The 19732-nt window shown below is 48.9% G+C and overlaps 1 protein-coding gene across 6 annotated transcripts in view; it reads left to right on the top strand.

The window, feature by feature from the left end:
- Positions 1-1936: 1936 nt before the first annotated feature.
- The window catches only part of SEPTIN11 (septin 11), an 88511-nt gene continuing 70715 nt past the window's right edge, over positions 1937-19732 (top strand). For all 6 annotated transcript variants that reach the window (XR_006817402.1, XM_045997522.1, XM_045997518.1 and 3 more), the window contains exon 1: positions 1937-2107. Coding sequence is in view for 5 of the 6 variants with exons in the window: in XM_045997522.1 (XP_045853478.1) it covers positions 2081-2107 (27 nt within the window). In the remaining variant the exon portion in view is untranslated. The remainder of the gene's footprint in view (positions 2108-19732) is intronic.

Genomic DNA, 19732 nt, shown 5'->3' with positions numbered 1-19732 from the left:
CCGGTCTGGTCAGTATAACACAGAATGGAGAGCTGATTTCCAATCGCCGTTTCATCCCGCTGGCAACGTGAGGAACTTCCCGGCTTGCCTGGGCCTCCTGTCCCCAGGAGGGACGCGGTCTTGTCCCCCCCACCCCCAACCGAGGGAGAAGGAACAAAATGGCCCCATACGGAGAGGCGCAGATCGCAGTGTCCCTGTCTTCTCCTTCCCGTTGCCCATCACGCGTCCACAGGGCAATCTTTTTTTTTTTTTTTTTAAAGATTTCATCTATCTATTTGACAGAGATCACAAGCAGGCAGAGAGGCAGGCAGAGAGAGAGGGGGAAGCAGGCTCCCCGCTGAGCAGAGAGCCCGATGCGGGGCTCGATCCCATGACCCTGAGATCATGACCTGAGCCGAAGGCAGAGGCTTAACCCACTGAGCCCCCCAGGCGCCCCTCCACAGGGCAATCTTAATTGGACACGGAGCCTGCTGAGTCCCGACACTCAGGCTGGGCCTGGTCCTCGCAAGGTCCGAGTCCGGTGGGCGGCGGACACTGGCAGAACCCGACGAGGTTCTTGCGCACAAGCCCGGGCCCGCCCACCACCGACAGTCCCCCTTCAGAGACCCTTGTCCTTCCCCACGACAGTCGTTTCGTCGTCGTCTCATCCCTGCGCGGCGGATTCGGCCTTGAGCCCCTCCTCCCCTCCCGGGCGACCCAGGCCGCCCTTCGCACCAGCCGGGCCCGCGCGCGGAGCCCACTCGGCCTTCGCCCGGGGCTGCGCGTTCGGGTTCGGCGTCCCCGGGGACAGGGGCAGGCGCAGGCCCGGGGAACCTGGCCGCCCGGGCTCAGGTCAGACTCCGAGGCGCCGGCATCCCCAGGGGCGCCCGTCTTGCGCCGGTCTTTCACCCGATTCACCAGGCCCAGGTTTTCCCTGGGGGCGTCCTCGCGGGGCCGATCGCGGCGCTTCACCGCCTCGGCACACTGTCCCGCACCCCCGGCCCGCGGCTGTCCTGTCACCCCGTCCCCGTGGGCCGCCCCCCGCCCCAACGCTCCACGACCGGCCGCGGGCATCTGCAGCACCTTCCGGCACGGCCGCCGCCCAGCACGCGCCAGGCCCCGCCACCGCGCTCGCCACCCAGGCAGCCGCGACCCAACCTCTGCGGCGAGGGTCCTTCTCCCCGCGGGGAGCCGCTCGGCCCCACGCGCGCCCGCAGCCGCCGCGCCCCGCGCGCCTCGGCGGGTCTGTGTCCCGCGGTCAGGCCGGCCGAGCCCCCACGTGTGACCCGCGAGCTCCCCGCGGCCGACAGCGGCGCGGGGCGCCCTTTCCTCGCTCTCCGGCCGGCCGCGGTCGGCCTCTGCTCCGCGACCCCCACCCGCCGGCACGCCGCGGCGACAGAGGCAGCCGCCCGCCCGGTGGCCTGTCCCTTCGGAAGAGAACAGTGGAGGCCGCGCCAGCCTCCCGGGGGTGCCCAGCCCCGCCTCCGCGCCCCCCCGGTGGCCGCCGCCCTTCCAAACCGGCTCCTCCGGTGAAGCCCGCGGCCAGCGTTGCGCGAGGTGACGTCCCCGCGGGCCCCACCGTCTGCCCCTGTCCGCAGCCTCCGCAGCCGTCCGCGGCGGGAAGCGCGTGGCGGGACCCGGGGCTGGGACCTCGCGCCCGGGGCTCCACTCGGACTCCGGCACGTGGTGGCCCGGGGGGTGGCGGCCGGAGTCCGGGCTGGGGCAGCGTCGGCCGCACCGCAGAGGGCGGCCCGGGGGCCCCGGGCTTTGGCGGGGGGCGAGTCCAGCGGCCCGAGCGGGCGGACCCCCGCGGCGGGCCCGCGCGTCGTCCTCCCTCCCACGGCCCCAGCGCGGCGCGCCGCCTCGCACCCCTGCCGCGGGAGGCAGATGGTCCCTTCCGGGCGGGTGGCCATGTTGCTCCCATAAAGCGGGCGGGGCGGCGGCGGGGGAGCAGAGGCGGCCGCGGCGCGCGGGAGCCGGAGCGGGCAGAGCGCAGCCGCGAGCGAGGCGCGGGGGAGGGCGCGGCGGCCGGAGCCCGAGCAGCAGCAGCCGGCGTCGGCGGGGAGCACCGGGCGCAGCCGGAGTCGGAGCCGCAGCCGCGATGGCCGTGGCCGTGGGGAGACCGTCTGTGAGTGCTGGGGCCGCGCTCCCCGTGCCCGCCGCTCCTCCGGCGCAGGCTGGTCCCCGCTTTCCGGCGGGCGCGGCGGGGAGCGGGGGCCCGGGCGGGGGCTCCGGGCGGCGGCTGTGGGCGTGTGCCGGGGTCGCGCGCGAGTCGGAGCGGAGCGGAGCGCGAGGGGCCCGGCGGCGGGGTCTCCTCCGCGGTGCCGCCGCGTGCCGCCCGGCGCGGCCGGTTCCAGAGCCGAGCGGGAGAAAGACCCCTTCCCCGCTCCCCTTCGGGGGCTTCTCCGAGGCGCGCTGCTTCTGCCTCCCTCTCCGCGCGCACCTTTTCTCTCGTGACCGTCGAGACGCGCGCCGAGCGCGGGGTTTCCTCCGGGCTCCCGCGCCGAGGGGCCGCCGGCTCCGGGAGCTGCTCGCCCGGGCGCGCTGTCACGCGGCGCTGGAAGCGGCTCCGAGAGAAAAGGGTGGGATTTCCGCGGTGGCTTCCCCGGAGCATTGTGAGGCCTCGGGCCCCCCCAGGCACCCACCCGGCCGCCCGGCCCTGCCCAGGATGTGGACAAAAGCCCTGGGCGCGCACACAAAGTTTGCACAAGGCGCCCTTGTCGGCCGGGTGGGAGCCCGGGGGCGGCGAACCGAGGAGGCGGGAGCGCGAGGAGCCCGGCAGGCAGGGCGGGCGCGTGGGGCGCCGGGTGGCCCGAGGCTCGCAGCGACGGAGGGACCGAGGGGACGCTCCCGCCGCCGGTCCCCAAGGCTGGGCTGCGAAACTGCGTGGCTACTCGGAGCCGGGCTCGGCGGGCGCGGGCTCAGCCCGGGCTCCGCGTCCGGTCCCCGAGGCAGGGAGGGGGAAGGGGCGGCGGCGGCGGCCGGTCCTCGTCGTTGAGAGGAGCCGAGCGGGGTGGGGACGGCGGAGTCCCCTCTCGTCACCCATTTCTTTGTCAGTGTTCATGGTCCACTTTCTCGCCGCTGCTATCGGGGGCGCCTCGAGCGAGGTGTTTCCCGCCCTGCGGTCCCCTTTTCCGTTTCTCATCTCTTGCCACAAGTGTGTGGTTGCAGGTGGTGGCTTGGGGGGTCTCGTGGTGACGCACGGAAGTCGTGCAGGGATCCTGGGGGCTCGGAAACCCCAGGAGGGCGAGGCTGTGACCCCGCTCCTAAGTCCTCTCCAGATGGGGCGCTTTTTGTCGCCCCCGCCTGGGGACGTTCTAACGCGGGTCGGTGGCTCCGCTGCCGGCTGTTCTCGAAGACGTTCCCTGACGTGTAACTGTGGGTTTTTCAGGCGTTTTCTACTCTCACATGTAATGACCCACGCTTGAGAATTTAGGTTTCCTCCTGCGCGCAAGTTGTGCTCTTGATAGTGGTCGTGGATTGTTGTTCCTGACGAAATTTACAGACTGTGCGAACCCCTTTATTTTGTGGGCGAGGAAATCGAGGTCCAGAAAGGCCAAGTTTATCTGACTAAATTATTCCCACCCCTCTCCCCGGTCTCCACGCTGTACTTACTTCCAGGGCACCGATTCCAGTAACTGAAACAACAATATGTACTTGATCATCGCAGAGCGTCTGGGAATGCAGAGCTGCGAGGTGGGGGGTAGTGTTCCCTCACACCTATTGCTGGTGCATTCTTGAGGCTTGGGGGAGGTGGAAGAAATAATTTGCTGCACATTTTCTATAAATTAGTTCATTTATGTCAGTTAAATGGGAACAGTGTGTGGATTTAAGATTCAGTTGTGCGGCCCCCATCCTATCCAACACCAGGTCTGCCGGCCAGATGTGAGCTTGATCCCACAGGATTCTTGTGAAAGGCCTCCCTTACTCAAATAATAGGGGAGATTTTGAAAAGTGTATATGTACAGAGGAGGTAACTGCTTTCTCTGCACATTCCCTGTTGTCACTGGAATTAAGATTAAATTACAGTTTAAAAACAGAAGACTTTTTTTTTTTTTTTTGGACCAAGTTGTGGTATGAGTGATCAAGGGTTGACTATACAGAGTTGAAAAGTCTTTTCAGACATTTCCAAGGAATTGTTGAATTGTTCCACTGTGTTCATTCAGTTCTTGTCTTAAGTGGTGCTTGTAGTTATGTCTTTAGAACAGCCCGGATGAACACAGAATAATTCTCCAAACCCAGCTCCAAGGATCAACACTACATCCTTCATCCTAGAATCCCCTGCCCCTCCTGTCCTTTATCTGTTCTCCGATTCGCACAAATGGAAGGGTGTGTTGAGAGAAGAATCACTCCCTCTCTCTGTCAAATAAATAAATAAAATCTTTTAAAAAAAAAAAAGAAAGAAATAAAAAAAAAAAGAGAGAAGAATCACTCCAACATTGATTTCGAGTCGCCCTAGTTACTCTTTTAGAATTAGCCCTTTTTTTTTAAGTTGTTTATGAAAACATGAACAGACTCCTTTCCCTACAAACTGCTCTCCCATCCAGATTGAAGGAAGGTTCCATTACAATTATTTGCTCTCAATTTAGGTTTCCTTGAACTTGAACGTCTTAGTGTGACATTCTAGGTAAATAAGAGATTTTACTGGAGAAAAGTCCTGATATGTCAGAGGTAGTATTTTCTGTCTTACGAAGTGGTTATATTCAGTTATAACCATTTAAACCTTAAGGCTCAATTCAGATGTTTCTTAAGTGGATTTGTTGGCTGGAAAACACAGAGGCTTCAGTTTGGTGTGATACTGTTTATTTCTGTTCTAATCTCAACCCATAGCTTCTCCATTTTCTCGTGGATGGTCTTGGTGCTTGGCTCTAAGATGACCAGGAAGTACATCTGCTGTTCCAGAATATAACTCATGAACAGCAAGAGCATTTGTCCGCAAGGGATGTGTCCACGTTTTGGATGTTAGTATTTTGCACCCAAGTCCCAGGGCAGCTAGTATCTTTATTTTGAACAGAGCATGGTAATTTACTGTACCCAGGAACTGGGCTTTATGTAGCCGATCCAGTCTCTCTTAAGGTGTGATGTTTAAGTTACAGAGTCTAGGAGGTGAAAGGAACTTTAAGAGGTTATTCAGGGGGCGCCTGGGTGGCTCAGTGGGTTAAGCCTCTGCCTTCGGTTCAGGTCATGATCTCAGGATCCTGGGATAGAGCCCCACATCGGGCTCTCTGCACAGCAGGGAACCTGCTTCCCCGTCTCTCTCTGCCTGCCTTTCTCCCTACTTCTGATCTCTCTCTGTCAAATAAATAAATAAAATCTTAAAAAAAAAAAAGAGGTTATTCGGTTCGCCCTTTTTCAATGCAGAAATATTTCTTACTTTATCCCTAATAGAAGATATGTATTTAAACTTTTCTGGTGGTGGAGTATTTCTATGATATCCTTCAAGAAATATGTTTAATTGTTCTTTTATCTGTTGAGCCAAAAGAAATGGAAAGCCCCTCCAAAAAAAAAAAAAGGAAAGCCAAGTTCATTCGTTCACTGATGTAAAACTATCCATTGAGCACCTCCTGCGTGCCAGGCACTGTACTAGGAGCCAGGGTTACAGGAGTGGACAGGAGAGAAATTCTCTTTTTACCCAGAGCTTTTATTTTCTGAGACATGTAGGGTCTACGTGTATTAAAGTGATGAACTTCAGTGGAGTATGGAAGCCATTTAGGGAGAAATGAAATTATGTGCCTCTTGCTGAGTCAACAGTTGCCATGCAGGTAAAGAGCTTGTCCGGGAATCATGGAGAGTTCCTGAAGATACGGTCTGTTTTCAGCAGGAGGGTGGGGACTGACAAGGAAAGGTTATTTTCCCTCGTTATAAAATTGCCAATTACGTCTTGAGGTTGTAGCCCCCCGTGTGGAGGGCTCTGGCTCTTTTCTGCCTAGAGAAACCGGAATGGAGCTGAGGCGTGTCCAGAGAGGTGACGGTCATCTAGGGAGAGATTTTTAAAAATTAAAACTGTAGTAAATGTTACAAGTGATACACACTGAGTCTATATAAGCAGTTGTTAAGGAATGGAGGAAGTGCTTGATGTACAGTAATCTTTCCTTAACCATTTTGAAAGCTGTAGTTTTTTTTTTTTATCTTTTAAAATACCTTCTTTAAAAATGATATGTTTAGACAAGGGAAAATAGACCCATGCAAATGATTAAAAGAACGAAACTACCCATTTCCGCCATCCTGGTATAAGAGCTCCTAGATTGTTAGTGTATCTTCATCGACGGTGTGAGATTTACCCAGGTAAGCACGACCTGTCTCGTGTAAACTGCCACTTAGAAACCACACTGTGTGCCTGGTGGACCCTGTGTGTTTGGACACTCGTACGATGTGGGAAACAGATTCTCAGTGCTTTCAAAGGGGCCACCCCGTGTCTGTGTCCAGACAGAGGAATGAATGATTTGGATGTCCTACTTTGAAGACCAGTGTTTATAGCCACTGATGATGCCACGGCTGATAGTGATCTTTGGGTTTACAGTCTCCGTGGGGCAGGCTACAGCCAGAGCTTTCTACGCCTGTGTTGCTCCTTCTAGGACCTTGAACTTGACTGGGGATGGGGTAGGTAGGGGCTGTTGCTGGGTTTTATAATTATTGAAAATTCTCTTTCATAGTACTAGTTAGATCTGTCTCAACTGGGGTCAGTGAAGCAGAACCATTATTTAAGCAAAGACCCAGAAGATCTGAAGCTTCTATCCAATTCCCCCCACGAGACCTACTTTACGATTTAATTGATACCCCCTTTGTTGTTGTTGTTGCTGTTTTTTAAACCCAGATTGGTAGAAAACTCTCTTCAGCTAAACAGTACCACCCCTGACCCACACAGACCTGCTGGCAGCCCATCAACGCAACCACCGTAGAACATACAGACAACTTGGGCTAAGGTGACGGATGCAGGCTTCTAAAAAGAATTTGCTGGATGTTAGGAAATCGACTTTGCATCATCATAGGCCTGGTTTGAGGTAGGAATCAGGAGTCTGTACTGCCATGTGACTGGAACCCCAAGGCATTTGAACCGTCTTTTTTAGGATCTGTGCCAGTGAGTGTGAGTGCCTTGTTCAAGTCAAAGGGTTGAAGAAGTTGACCTGTGTGGATGCGTTCTGTCCACCTGCTGACCTGTGGCCATGTGGGACCGAGTGCGCTGTGTTGATGGACGTGGCAGGCTGAGGCGAAGAGGTTGGAGAGACTTCATGCTCCAAAAAGAATGTCTGGTCTCCAACAAGAAGAAGCTTTGTTCATGCCCCACTCCGTTTTTTTTTTTCTTCTGCATTTTAAAAGTTGTGATAAAAATATATATAACATAAAGTGTAGGCCTCTGAGAAGAGCAGAGCTGGCCGCTAGAGGCTGGAGAAGCAAAGCTGAGATGTTTGCAGTAAAGGGCCTTGTGCTGAAGCTGGACCCTGAGGAGATGAAAGGGAAGATGTGTGAGGAATGTGCTCTCTGCCCAGGGAGCTTCCTCCTCTGTGTGGCCCTGCTGTGAGCCGCACCGTCTATCCTGAAGAAGCCGGACAGCGTACGAAGATGGGCATCCCATGTACATGCGTGACACGAAGAACCCAGTCACAGTTTCTACTTCCTGCAAATGAACAGGCCCAGAAAATTCTAAGAGACTCTTCGATTGAATGGATGTAAAAATTCTGCTTGTTAAGAACAAATTTGGTTCCGGTAACTGACCTTCGTAGCTTCAGCTGAAAACTGCTTGTGAAGTAAAGACATTTTGTAGGGATAGTGCACCCATATGCCCGGGATGCTCAGCCTCTGGGAATGTTGATGAAATTGTAAGTGATGTCAAGCTCCATTCTCGAGTGAGTATTAATTCTAAGGGAATTCTGTCTGCGAAAAAATAAACTGTACCTGTTTGTTTTGATACTTAAGTAACAATTACTTTGGGATGAATTTGCGATTTAATAATTTTTTTCTTATAGAAGCAGGATCACAATAATACAGGTAGCTTAGAAATTTAAAAAACAAAACAGTCCTCAACAACCTGAACACATCAGCCATGGTTCTTAGCTTCCTAATTCATCTGCTTCATCAGATACATTTTTCATGCTTCCTCTTAGCGGGTGCTGACCTTGTGATATTGGGTATCCAGATGCCATTCCTGCCGCGCTCTTCAGATTTCTTGGAAGGATGAGTAAGCGGTAGGACGAACGAGGAAGGAAAAGGATGAGTAAGGAAGGTGAGGCGGGAGAGTGTGCCACCCCAAGGGACTAGCGCGGGCAGAGCTCTGGGTGGGAGGTGGAGGATTTCTTAAGGAAATCCAGCTGTGACATCAGGGTGGGGTAGGGAGAATGCATAGATGGGGGTCTAGGCAGGTGAGGGAGGCCAGATCGCGCAGTGCATTGTTGAAGACCTGTGTACTGTCCACACGGTTCTCAGCATATTTTCTATCCTGTGCAGCCTGTGCCCCAACTTAGGATATCTCGAGATTCTTGGACTTGGTTGATGGAAGACCTTGAAAGTCTGTAGAGGATGAATTCTTCAGGATTCAGTAGAATAGAGGAAATGAGAAAGAATAGTGGACTTGATTCCTTTCATGACCACATTGCACCCTTAGGAGTAGAGGGAGTGAAGACTGAGGCAGAACCCGGGGGGGGGGGGGTCCAGTGATAACATCCCCGACATAGGTCTTCCTCTCGGGTCTTCCATCTCGAGGCCTTCCTCGATGTACAACTACAAGTTCTTACTCTCTTGAACATTGAAGCAGCTGAGTCCTGAAGGGCAGGAAAGTGGCCGGACTCCTCCTACCTTGGACTGCAAGTGTAGGTCAATGTTCTCCATAAAGAAAATTTAAAAAACCCTTTGGATTCTATGAAAGTAGGGGAAAAAGTCTGTGAAAAGCCAGGGTTTTCTTAAGACTTAACACCTTTTTCATGCCCTTCATCCCTTTGTGTATCGTTTTCATGTCAATATAAATCTTGTGAGTCTCATTAAGGGTGCCCATTAAATTTACTCAGACCTGCTGTCGAAAGAAAAAGGCTTAACCGAAACTCTCGCTCTGCATGGAAAGCCTGCTCAGCATCTTGATTTTTTAGTTTTTTCAGAAGATGAAAGAAATTGAAGAGCACACCAACGGAAATACAGACCATGCTCATGGATGGGGGAATTACTGTTGTCAGAACATCCACACCACGCAGGGCAGCCTTTTGTGTAGATTCAGTGCGGTCCCTATCCGCATACCAGCAGTATTTTTCACAGAACCAGAACCAAAAATCCTTTTTTTTTTTTTTTAAAGATTTTGTTTATTTGTTTGACAGAGAGAGAGAGACACAGTGAGAGAGGGAACCCAAGCAGGGGGGTGTGGGAGAGGGAGAAGCAGGCTTCCCTCTGAGCAGGGAGCCCGACAGGGGGCTCGATCCCAGGACCCTGGGATCACGAACGGAGCGGAAGGCAGCCGCTTAAGGACTAAGCCACCCAGGTACTCCTAGAACAAATAATCCTAAAAGTTGTGTGGAATTTAAAAATACGGTGACTAGCCGGGGCAGCCTTGAGAAAGAGCAAAGCTGGAGATGTCACAGTCCCAGGTTCCAAGATACACTACGAAGTTATGGTGATTAAGACATCCTGGTGCTGACACAGATGAATGGAACGGGATAGAGAACCCAGAAAAAAACCCACACTTGTGTGGCGGGTTAATCTACGACAAAGGAGCCAAGAATATACAATGGGGGAAAGGCAGTTTTCTCCATAAATAGTGTTGAGAAAACCAGACAGCTACTTGCGAAAGAATGAAATTGGACCACTTTCTTACACTACACACAAAAATGCAAAATGGATTAAGGACCTAAATGTGAGACCTGAAACCATGAAACTCCTTAAAGCAAACAAGCAGTAATCTCTTGGACATTGACCTCAGCAGCAGTGTTTTAGATGTGTCTCTTGAGGCAAAACAAGCAAAGGCAAAAGTAAACTGTTGGGACTACACCAGAATAAAAATCCTCTGCATAGCGAAGGAAACCGTCAACAAAACTAAAAGGCAGCCTACTGAATGGCAGAAGATACTTGCAAATTAAAAAGCTAATACATGGTTAATGTCCAAAATATATGAAGAACTTACACAACTCAACAGCAAAACAAAACAAAACAAAAAACCCCAAAACCCAATTAAAAAATAGGCAGAGGACCCGAAAAGATACTTTTCAGAGAAGACCTGCAGATGGCCCACAGACACGTGAAAAGATACTCAGCATCTCTAACCATAAGGAAATGCAAATCGAAACCACAATGAAGTACGACTTTACCCCTCTCCAAATGGCTGTATCGAAGCGAGAAATAACAAGGGTGGGCAAGGATGTGGAGAAAAAGGAACCTTTGTGCACTGTTGGCAGGAATGCAGACTGGTGCAACTACTGTGGAAAACAGTATGGACGGCCCCCAAAGAGTTAAAAGTAGAACGACTATATGATCTAGGAATTCCACCACTGGGTATCGACCCAGAGAAAACAAATACAGTAATTTGAAAAGATGTATGCACCCTTCACGTTTATTGCAGCAGGTATTATTTGCAGTAGCCAAGGTATGGAAACAACCGAAGTGTCCACTGATAACTGGATAGGTAGAGAATGTGTGGCGTGTGTATGTGTATGTATTACACAAACATACACACACGCGCATATATATATATTTTTCAGCCATAAAAAAGAGTGCGATCTTACTACTAGTGACAGCATGGATGGACCTAGAATGTATTATGCTATAAGTGAAATAAGTTAGAGGAAGACAAAGACCATACGGTTTCACTTTCGGGGAATCTAAAAAACAAGATAAATGAACAAACAAAAGACCAGAGTCGTGAATACAGAGAAGAACTTGGTGGGTGCCAGAGGGGAGAGGGCTGGGGGGATGGGCAAAAGATAAAGGAGTTGAAGAGGTGCAGACCAGTTACAGAGCGGCGAGGTCACGGGAATGAGCTGTGAGCACGGGGAATGTAGCCGATGATACTGTCACGGTGTCGCGTGGTGACAGGTGGTAACGCACCTACGGTGAGGTGAGCAGAGCTTACCGCACGGAGGGACGGAGTCACTGTGTTGTGCGCCTGGAACTAACGTAGCATCGCATGTCAACTATAATCCAGTTAGAAAAAGCCCCAAACCTCTGTGCACACAAAGCCTTCTTGGGATCTTGATTTTTAAATTTCTATTTAAATTATCGTCAAGATATTTATCTCACTTTATCCTTAGTAAAGTTCCCAAGAAGTAATATAGACAAGGCTCAGACCAACACGCAGACAGAGCGGCCGTTTGTGTCAGTTTTCTAGACTAGGTTTTGCTCAGGTGATACATTGTTCCCAGATTTGGGTGGCTTACACGCACACGTTTATTTTTCACCCACAGTCTTTGTTCCACCCTCTCAGGTCTCCAGGCTGGAGGGGCCCCGGGTCCTCTGAACCTGACACTGAACCTGAACGACTAAGTTCTTCCACGAATCACTTCCACACACGCTTCACTGGCCTAAAAATGCTCACTGCTAAGTTCAACAAGATGAGACGGACAGTCCTTCTGCAAAGAGTAGCTGTGCCGGTCACTTGGCCATGCTTGACCAGGCCATGCATGGGGAATAAAGGGCAGGAACCATTTTGGCTCCTAAGACTTCACTGTACCGTCCTAGTCCAGGCATCTACTGTAGAGCCAAACATCTGTATTATTTTTTCATATTGTTCCCGTTCCATAATGATTTTTCTCACTCCCTTTGCCCTTCTCTGACCCCAGTTGGACGTGGTCGGATGAGGAGACAGAGCGTGTGTGTGAAGCAGCCAGGCCGAGCTGAAGGCAGAGGATGTGACCGTTCCTCTTGTTCCCGCACAACGAGCTTCCGGTAGCATCTTCACTAAGGCAGGGAAGGGCGGTGGCCTTCTGAAGACCTTCTGTGCTGGGCCGTGGTGGCCCTGGCTCTGGGACTGTACTCTCTGGGAAATGGTTTTGAGGCCATTAGGACTTCCAGCTGCTTGACAGAATTATTTCCCTTGGGATGCTTCCAAGTCTGGCCTTTCCCAGCCCATCTGTCCCTAAACGCAGATGCCTCAGATGACACCTTCTTTGCCTTGCTTTGTTTTCGCTCGCGAAGAGGCAGTCGTACTCTGACACAGTTTGGTTGAGGACATGGGCTCTGGGGCCAGACGGTGTGGGTTCTAGGGTACCAGCTCTGCCATTACCGCCTGTGTGACCTTAGGCAAGTTACTTACCTTGTGTCCCTCACATTCATCAGCTGCAAAATCATAATAGTACCTTCCTCAGACATTTATAGGATGGAACAAGTTAAGGCACTCAGAGTGTTTGCAGTGATGCATGAAACATTCATCCTCAATAAAAAGGAGATGATTCTGGAAATAATAGTGACTTTGCACCCAAGACTGGGCTCCGAGCAGCACGGCCAGCCCGTCCCACCCCAGCAGGGAGTGAGCATTTGCCCTTTCTCCTCTCACCCCCCTGAGATGCAGTCCTCCCTTTTTCTAGTCAGCACACCTGGGAGGCACGGATCCAGTACACCCTCTCCTTGAAGCCTTGACTCACCAGTCCGAGGTCTCGGTAATTTGCCCCTCGGGACTCCTGTGGCTCTGATGCCCTGAAACACTTGTGTGTCACCATTCATAGTGTTCTGGCGTCTCCACACCACCCCTACTCTAAGCTCCTCTTTAAAATAAACAGCCCCAGTTCCAGGGGTGATTAGCTCTGTGTATACACCTTTAGGGCGGCTACGCCTCCTTCCCTGTCATATCCTTCTCAGTCCCTGCTGCTGTCCCTTTGGGTCACTTTCTCAAATAGCTGCGTGCATGCTTATAAGCTCTTGTCTCGGGACCCTGCATTTTGATGAAATGCTCTTACCTTATGCAAATGAGGGAGCACGAATGTTACTTTGTAACATACCCGATTACTCTAGACTTTTAAAAATATGCTGAGAACAAACTGACCTTTTTAAATCAGGGTCTTACTGTTGATTGGAGGGAAGACTTCAAACCGTTGTCAGACGCTAGGCTCAGAAAAGAAAAAAACTGGGTATGTCATCTAATCTTTCTATAACTTTCATTTCTGCTTCCTTGGCGTGGAACCGAAACTCTGGATGGAAGCGCTTGTCTCTGAGTGCATAGCGCTACTTTGTTGTGTACTTTGTTCTGTAACTTCTTTAATGTACCTATTTCAAGTCAATTACACATTTTATAATCTAGAAACTAGATACAGAGTATATGGGGGAGATATGTTTTTGATACATACCTGTGAACTTGGGCCAAAGCTTAAAACTCTTTGTGAAAAAGAGACATTTTGTAGCTTACGCTGCATAGATGGGGAAAAATGAGGTAAAAAAATTTTGAAGCAACTTTTAGTGAGTTAATAATGTTGAGCAATTCTAAGGGCCCAGATTAACTTAAGTATCTGCCTGAGAATTCTTCAACTCATTGGAGTTGTTCGTGTCATCTCTTCACCGTGTGCCCATCCCAGAGTCATTTGCTAATAATGTAGGAGACATGCTTGGAAACAACACAAGTCAAAAAAATTCCTTGTTCAATTTTCTCAAAATTTGTTACCTTTGCTCTCACTCTGAAGTTTGGTCTCACTTTTTGTAGGGGTGAGCGATGTAGGACTGTACTTCCTTCTGTTGGAATGGTGTGATTGTTTATAATACCTCCTTGTTTTCAATGCCTCCTCTAGTCCTTAGGTTTTTGTTTGTTTGTTTTAATTCCAAAATAAAGGGAATAGGAGGAGAAAATGTAAAAAAATTGAATCCTGGAATGTTTGATTTCTCCATTTCTCAAACTAAAACTGGAATTAGTTTCTTTCTTTTTTTCTTTTGGTCTTTAAATGTACATTTGGAATGTTGTGGCTAATTTGCACATTGGCTTTGCCACTGAACTCCTTGTACTCACTACAGAGTTGTCCTAATTAGAGTAGTGCAATTCCACGCATTTCCCTGGTGATTAGATTTCAGCGGGTAAACACTGATCTTCACGATTTTCTTGGGAGGTAGTTTGATTAGATACTGTTCTTGAACCCATCTCTTCTGCTCCCATTTGATGGATCAGGACTCACACTTGCCCAGGATAAACAGGAATCTTAAGGTTCTTAGGTCAAGTCTTGTAGCTGTTGTTTCTACCTTCTTTCCAAGAGGAGATAGCACAGTCAGCTGCGGAATAGATGGTGTCAGAACTTTCCGAGATGATGGAAATGTTCTGTTACTGCATCGTCTGCCGGGGCAGCCACCAGCTGTGTGTGACCACTGAATACATGAGATGGGGCTTGTGCGGCTAGATAATTAGATTTTTTTAATCTTGTTTAATTGTAATTAATGTGTGTTTAAATAGCCACACGTAGCTAGTGGTGACCATATGGGATAGTGAGCTTCAGGAGTTACGGTCTGGAAGTATTTACAATCTGATACTTCCTTCTCCTTTTTTAGAAAACTTTTTTATTAAGAAAATTCCAAACCTTACACAAGAGAGAAGGTATAATGAATCCTTCTATCCGGTGACCTAGGCCAATCTTATGTCATTTCTTTCCCCTTCTCTCCAACCTCTTCTCTCCCCTGCCAACCCCCTCCCCCAAATTGTTTTGTTTGTATTTTAAGATTTTATTTTAGTTTTAAGATTTTATTTATTTATTTGACAGCGAGAGCCAGAGAGCCAAGCAGGGGGAGCAACAGAGGGAGAGAGAGAAGCAGGCTCCCCCCGAGCAGAGAGCCAGATGTGGGACTTGATCCCAAGACCCAGGATCATGATCTTAGCCGAAAGCAGATGCTTAAACTGAGCCACCGGGGTGCCCCCAAATTTTATTTTTAAAGTAATCTCTATATCCAACTTGGGTCTGAGATTAAGAGTCACATGCTCTACCAATTTAGCCAGTCAGGGACCCCTCCACCCCCCAAATTATTTTGAAGTAAATCCCAGGTCCAGTCTGATCTCATTTTAAGAGCTAAGCTGGTGACCTGGGGGTTAGGAGGAGCAAGGCGTCAGGAAGAGGTATTCAGGGATCTTCAAGTGGCTTCGTGATGAAAAAACAACAGCAACAACAACAACAACAACCCAACACAGCAAAAAAACCAAGCCTTCCAGTGTATGGATGGTAACAGTTGTGATTGACAAAGACGGGTAATGAGTATACAGATGAGACATCCTGTGTGTTGAGATACCTTCTCCCCACCGTCGTGACCGTCGTCGTCGTCATGAAATGCTGAGCATGAGCCCGTCGATGGACCAGTTACAGCACCAGGCTCCCTTACGTGTGCTGTTCCTGGAGTTCGGGTTCATGGGTCGTTCAGACGTGCCTGTGCAGTGTTTATCGTTGAGCCTAACTGAATGCCGCCAGCGCTCTGGGGTCCCAGGGTCTTCAAAGGCGGAAGCAAAGTGAGGTTTATTATTGGTTGTAGCCCAGTCCCCTCAGAAGGCTTCGCTCCAGAGAGTAGTAGCTTGTGTTGAGCTACTCAGAGTGGCCCGGTACTTCGTCCTGCCACGCTGGTCACATCAGCTGACTGCTGAGTTACGGTCTGCAGAACTAAGTCTCCCCTCCCACTCTGTGAGATGGCAGACTCCGAGGACCTCTTTGAGAGCAGACGTTTTGTTTTTCTAAGTCTATTTGAGGTATCGCAGATACTCTTTTTTGTTTTTAAGTGTATGTGCTGCCGAAGCGAGCACTCGCAGATACTCTTGTTGGAAAGAAGTGTTTTTTACAATTAACATAAAATTGTCTCTTTTGAGAATTTGTGTCCGTTACTAGGGTACATTTTTATAGGAAATGCCTGTTTACTTTCTGTATTCTTTTATTTTTTTTTAAGATTTTATTTATTTATTTGACAGAGAGAGAGAGATCACAAGTAGGCAGAGAGGCAGACAGAGAGAGAGGGGAAAGCAGGCTCCCTGCTGAGCAGAGAGCCCGATGCGGGGCTCGATCCCAGGACCCTGAGATCATGACCTGAGCTGAAGGCAGTGGCTTAATCCACTGAGCCACCCAGGCGCCCCATACTTTCTGTATTTCTGTTATAAAAGAAACCTACCTTGTAGCAAGCCCATTTTGGTCATGTAGACACATTGCAGGAAATAATGCTCGCATCGGTGAACTCAAAAGTACATTTTTACTTCACAACATAAAACAAGAATTGTTGCTGTGCCTTTGTAGTTGGAGTTAGGTCTAATAATGATTTTCTTCCTTCTGATAGACTGCAGAATATGTATATTCTAAATTTGGAGCTCTACTTAGGATCTCAGGATTTAAGGGGAATGAATTTGTGATGGTAAAAGGTTCTTGTATCATCAGAAACGCTCCCAGGCCTTGGCTCAGCTGTTTTATTGATGGAAAAAGATGATATGCTTTAGAACAAGAGCTATTAAAAATTTCCGCAACTTTCTGAACAACGCAAGCCACCTGTTGCAACAGGATGCTATTCCTTGTCCATGGTCAGGTCTCCAGTAAAGTCTACCCTTTGTGTCCCCTTGGACTTTGGTGAACCACAGTCCTGGGAGAGAGGGAAGAGCTCTGCCTAATCTCATCGCCTACAGGCAGCTCCGTCCGATTTACTGTTTCTGCCTGGTTCCTGGAGATAGTGAGTACTTGGTGAGTACCCCATGTGTTAATGTTGCTGCGACTCAGGATTTATGCCATTTCTTGCAAATAATCCTCCTGTGAAATGAGCTTTCTTATCTCCAGTTGACAAGAAATATTTGAATCCACATTAGGCCGAAGAATAAGATTTAGGGAGATGTTTTGTCAAATCACATTTCCTGTCCTTTTCATGAAGGGCAAAGATGAACTGTTAAGGCTTGTCAGATGACTGTGACCTGATTAGGAAAATACAGGACCTATTTTCAGCAAAGAGGGTAAAATATTAGTATGAGTTCAGTTTTTTTTTTATTACATTAAGTTTATAGTTTTGAAAAAATTCAAATTTAAATCCAGCAATAACACATCTTAAGAAAGAAACTAAATTCCTGTAACCTAGGTATCAATTAATGCTTATACTTTATCACAGTTAGAAAAATGCTAAATTTGATGTAGCCATTACATTTAATAAGAAATAGAAGTTTACCTTATTATTTATTCTCTTTAAAATAGTTAACGATCAATGCCTTATCTCAGCCTTGATAGGCCTCCGTTTGGCTCTGGAGAGCCAAAGTACAAAGGGAGAGAAATAGCAAAAAGCATCTTTGACCAGGGTGAGCTTCGTTATTTGGCTCATTTATCGGAGGGGGAAGAAAGTACCAAGAAGGACACTCAGATTCTTTGGTCAAACTGGCAAGAATGGGCCAGCATGTGCCACCTTTTAGCTCTGCCTGACAACATGAGGACCTCAGTGGTGCTGGAGTTTTCAGTTTTTCAGGAGAACATGGAATGGACGTTTGGAGTTTGAGGAGAAATTTGCCCATCCAAAAATGTTGGCAGTTAAGTCAACTATTTTTAAAACACTGTGTGGGCCACGTAAACATGTTCCTGGGCTGAGACCTGCCCATTTGCAATCTGATTTCCATTGAAAATAATTCATTTATTTTTCCAGTATTTGAATAAAGAAACCATTAACTTTTTTTTTTTTTTTTGGTATGTCTTTTTATATGCTTTAACATTTGAATAAGTAAAGTGCTTTTTGTAGAAAATCAGCTTGTTTTTAAAACAGGAGTAAAGCAATTACTTGAACTCTGCTGTGAAAGTATCTCGATTGTTTGAGGGCCGTATCAAAACCTGAAATTTGTTTCCTTAGCAGGATAGCTCCACAGATTCAGAGCTGTCGGAGACAGGATCGGGAGAAGCAGGACTCCTTGCAGAGTGTCTGGGGCCCACAGCGAAGAGAGCAGGAGGGACTCGAGTGTGTGGTGTCCAGGGCCAGCTTCCCTCCTCAGAAACATGTGCTATATATAGTGAATGGGGTCGGGTTTCTTTTCCTCTTGGTTTAGGTCCAGTGACAGTTAATGGCTGTTCCTTACAGGCTGTGGAATTATTTATGAGTTTGGCAGTAGGAGGATGGAAGTGCCAGTGGAGATTGGGAGAACGGGGTCTCTTACCAAATCCCAGTGAATTGCTACTTCTAGAGCCAAGAGGGACTCCAGAGGTCATCCAGGCCCGGGACTGCCTTTGAGGTGAGGAAACTGAGGCTGAAAGTTCTCTTTAACTCTTTCCCGTCCAGCCCTCTCCCTTCCTTCCCTCTTTTCTTCTTCCGGCCTTAGGAAAATGTGTCTGCCAGGAATTATTTGTGACAGTTGGAGAGTCTCTCAGAAAAATGAAGGTCAGGGGTGCCTGGGTGGCTCAGTGGGTTAAAGCCTCTGCCTTGGGCTCAGGTCATGATCTCAGGGTCCTGGGATCGAGCCCCGCATCGGGCTCTCTGCTCCGCGAGGAGCCTGCTTCCTCCTCTCTCTCTGCCTCTCTGCCTACTTGTGATCTCTGCCTGTCAAATAAATAAATAAAATCTTAAAAAAAAAAAAAAGAAAGAAAAAGGTCAGATGTTTAGTGAACTGAGTATTTACGAAAGATCTTCCTGGAGGTTGATTTAGCTTGTCTTTGTTTTTTATTGACAAAATTTCTCTTGCATTTTTTTTTTTAAGATTTTATTTATTTATTTGAGAGAGAGCGAGTGAGAGAGAGAGCATGAGCAGGGAGAAGCAGCATGAGCAGGGAGAAGCAGGCTGAGCAGGGAGCCTGGTCATGCCTGATCCCAGGACCCCAGGATCATGACTTGAACCAAAGGCAGATGCTTAACCAAAGGCAGATGCTTAACCGATTGAGCCAGCCAGGTGCCCCTGTTGCTGTTTTTATATGAGTTTCGATGTGCTTCTTGCCAAAGCCTATTCTTCCGTGCTATTTTTTAGAAAACAAAAAACAAGGTAGGAATTAATTCCACAGGAAAATGTGGCACCATATGACCCTTCTGCAGAGTTTCCTACTAGTGGGTTGAGCCACATGAAATCGTTGATTTCAGCTGTTTCTGAACTACAAAAATGCTAGTTTCCCGTGATTCAGGATAGTAGCTTGCGCAAAAGGGTGGTGAGTATTGAGGTGGCCTCCTTTTCTCCTGGTGACACTGTTGGCATTTCTCCAGCCCTCCCCAGGGCGTCCTGCTCCACGCCGTACTGCCGCCGCGTTTCTGCTGAGACGTGTGGGGTAGAAGCCCCGTGCACCTCCGAGGGGCACTTTCCTCCCACGCGCTGTGTTTGGCTTGAAAAGCCTTCCGTGCCTTGAAGAACAGACTACCAAACTCAAGTCAGAGGCTGGGTTTGTTTCTGGGTTTTCAGGCCAACAGAAGCAAGTTGGAATGGCCGTGATTTTCATCTTCAGTCTTGGTCAACAGCACGGTAGTTTGATACACAGTTATATTAATATTAACACCCCGAACTGAGGATCAGAGACTCCGAAAACGTTGTCTTGTGACTGTAATTGAAACTGATTGTGACTTGGGTGGGGGATGCCAGTGGGCAGGAAGCAGACGGGCCCACAGAAAGAAATGTCATGAACTTTAGACCTTTTCTTCCAGTTTTCTGACTTAAATCCACTGAATATTGGCTTTGTCAAAACAACTTTTGTAAAAGAGATAGCATTTTAGTATTTTGGAGATTATAAAAATAAGTATAAAATAAGAAACATTTGCCCTTAACTCTGATAGGGAAAATTTATTTGAAGGAGGTTAGGACCTCTGAATCATATTTGAGACCCCTGCCCAAATAAAATAAATCTTCTCACTTTAGGCATCAAGGAAATTATTAAATAAATACATACATACTTATTTTCCTTGAGAAATCAGAAAACAG

Source organism: Meles meles, chromosome 2 (assembly GCF_922984935.1).
Source record: "Meles meles chromosome 2, mMelMel3.1 paternal haplotype, whole genome shotgun sequence".
Taxonomy (NCBI): Eukaryota; Metazoa; Chordata; class Mammalia; order Carnivora; family Mustelidae; genus Meles; species Meles meles.
Note: the sequence above shows the minus strand (reverse complement) of the source record. Positions and strands in the feature narration are given on the sequence as shown.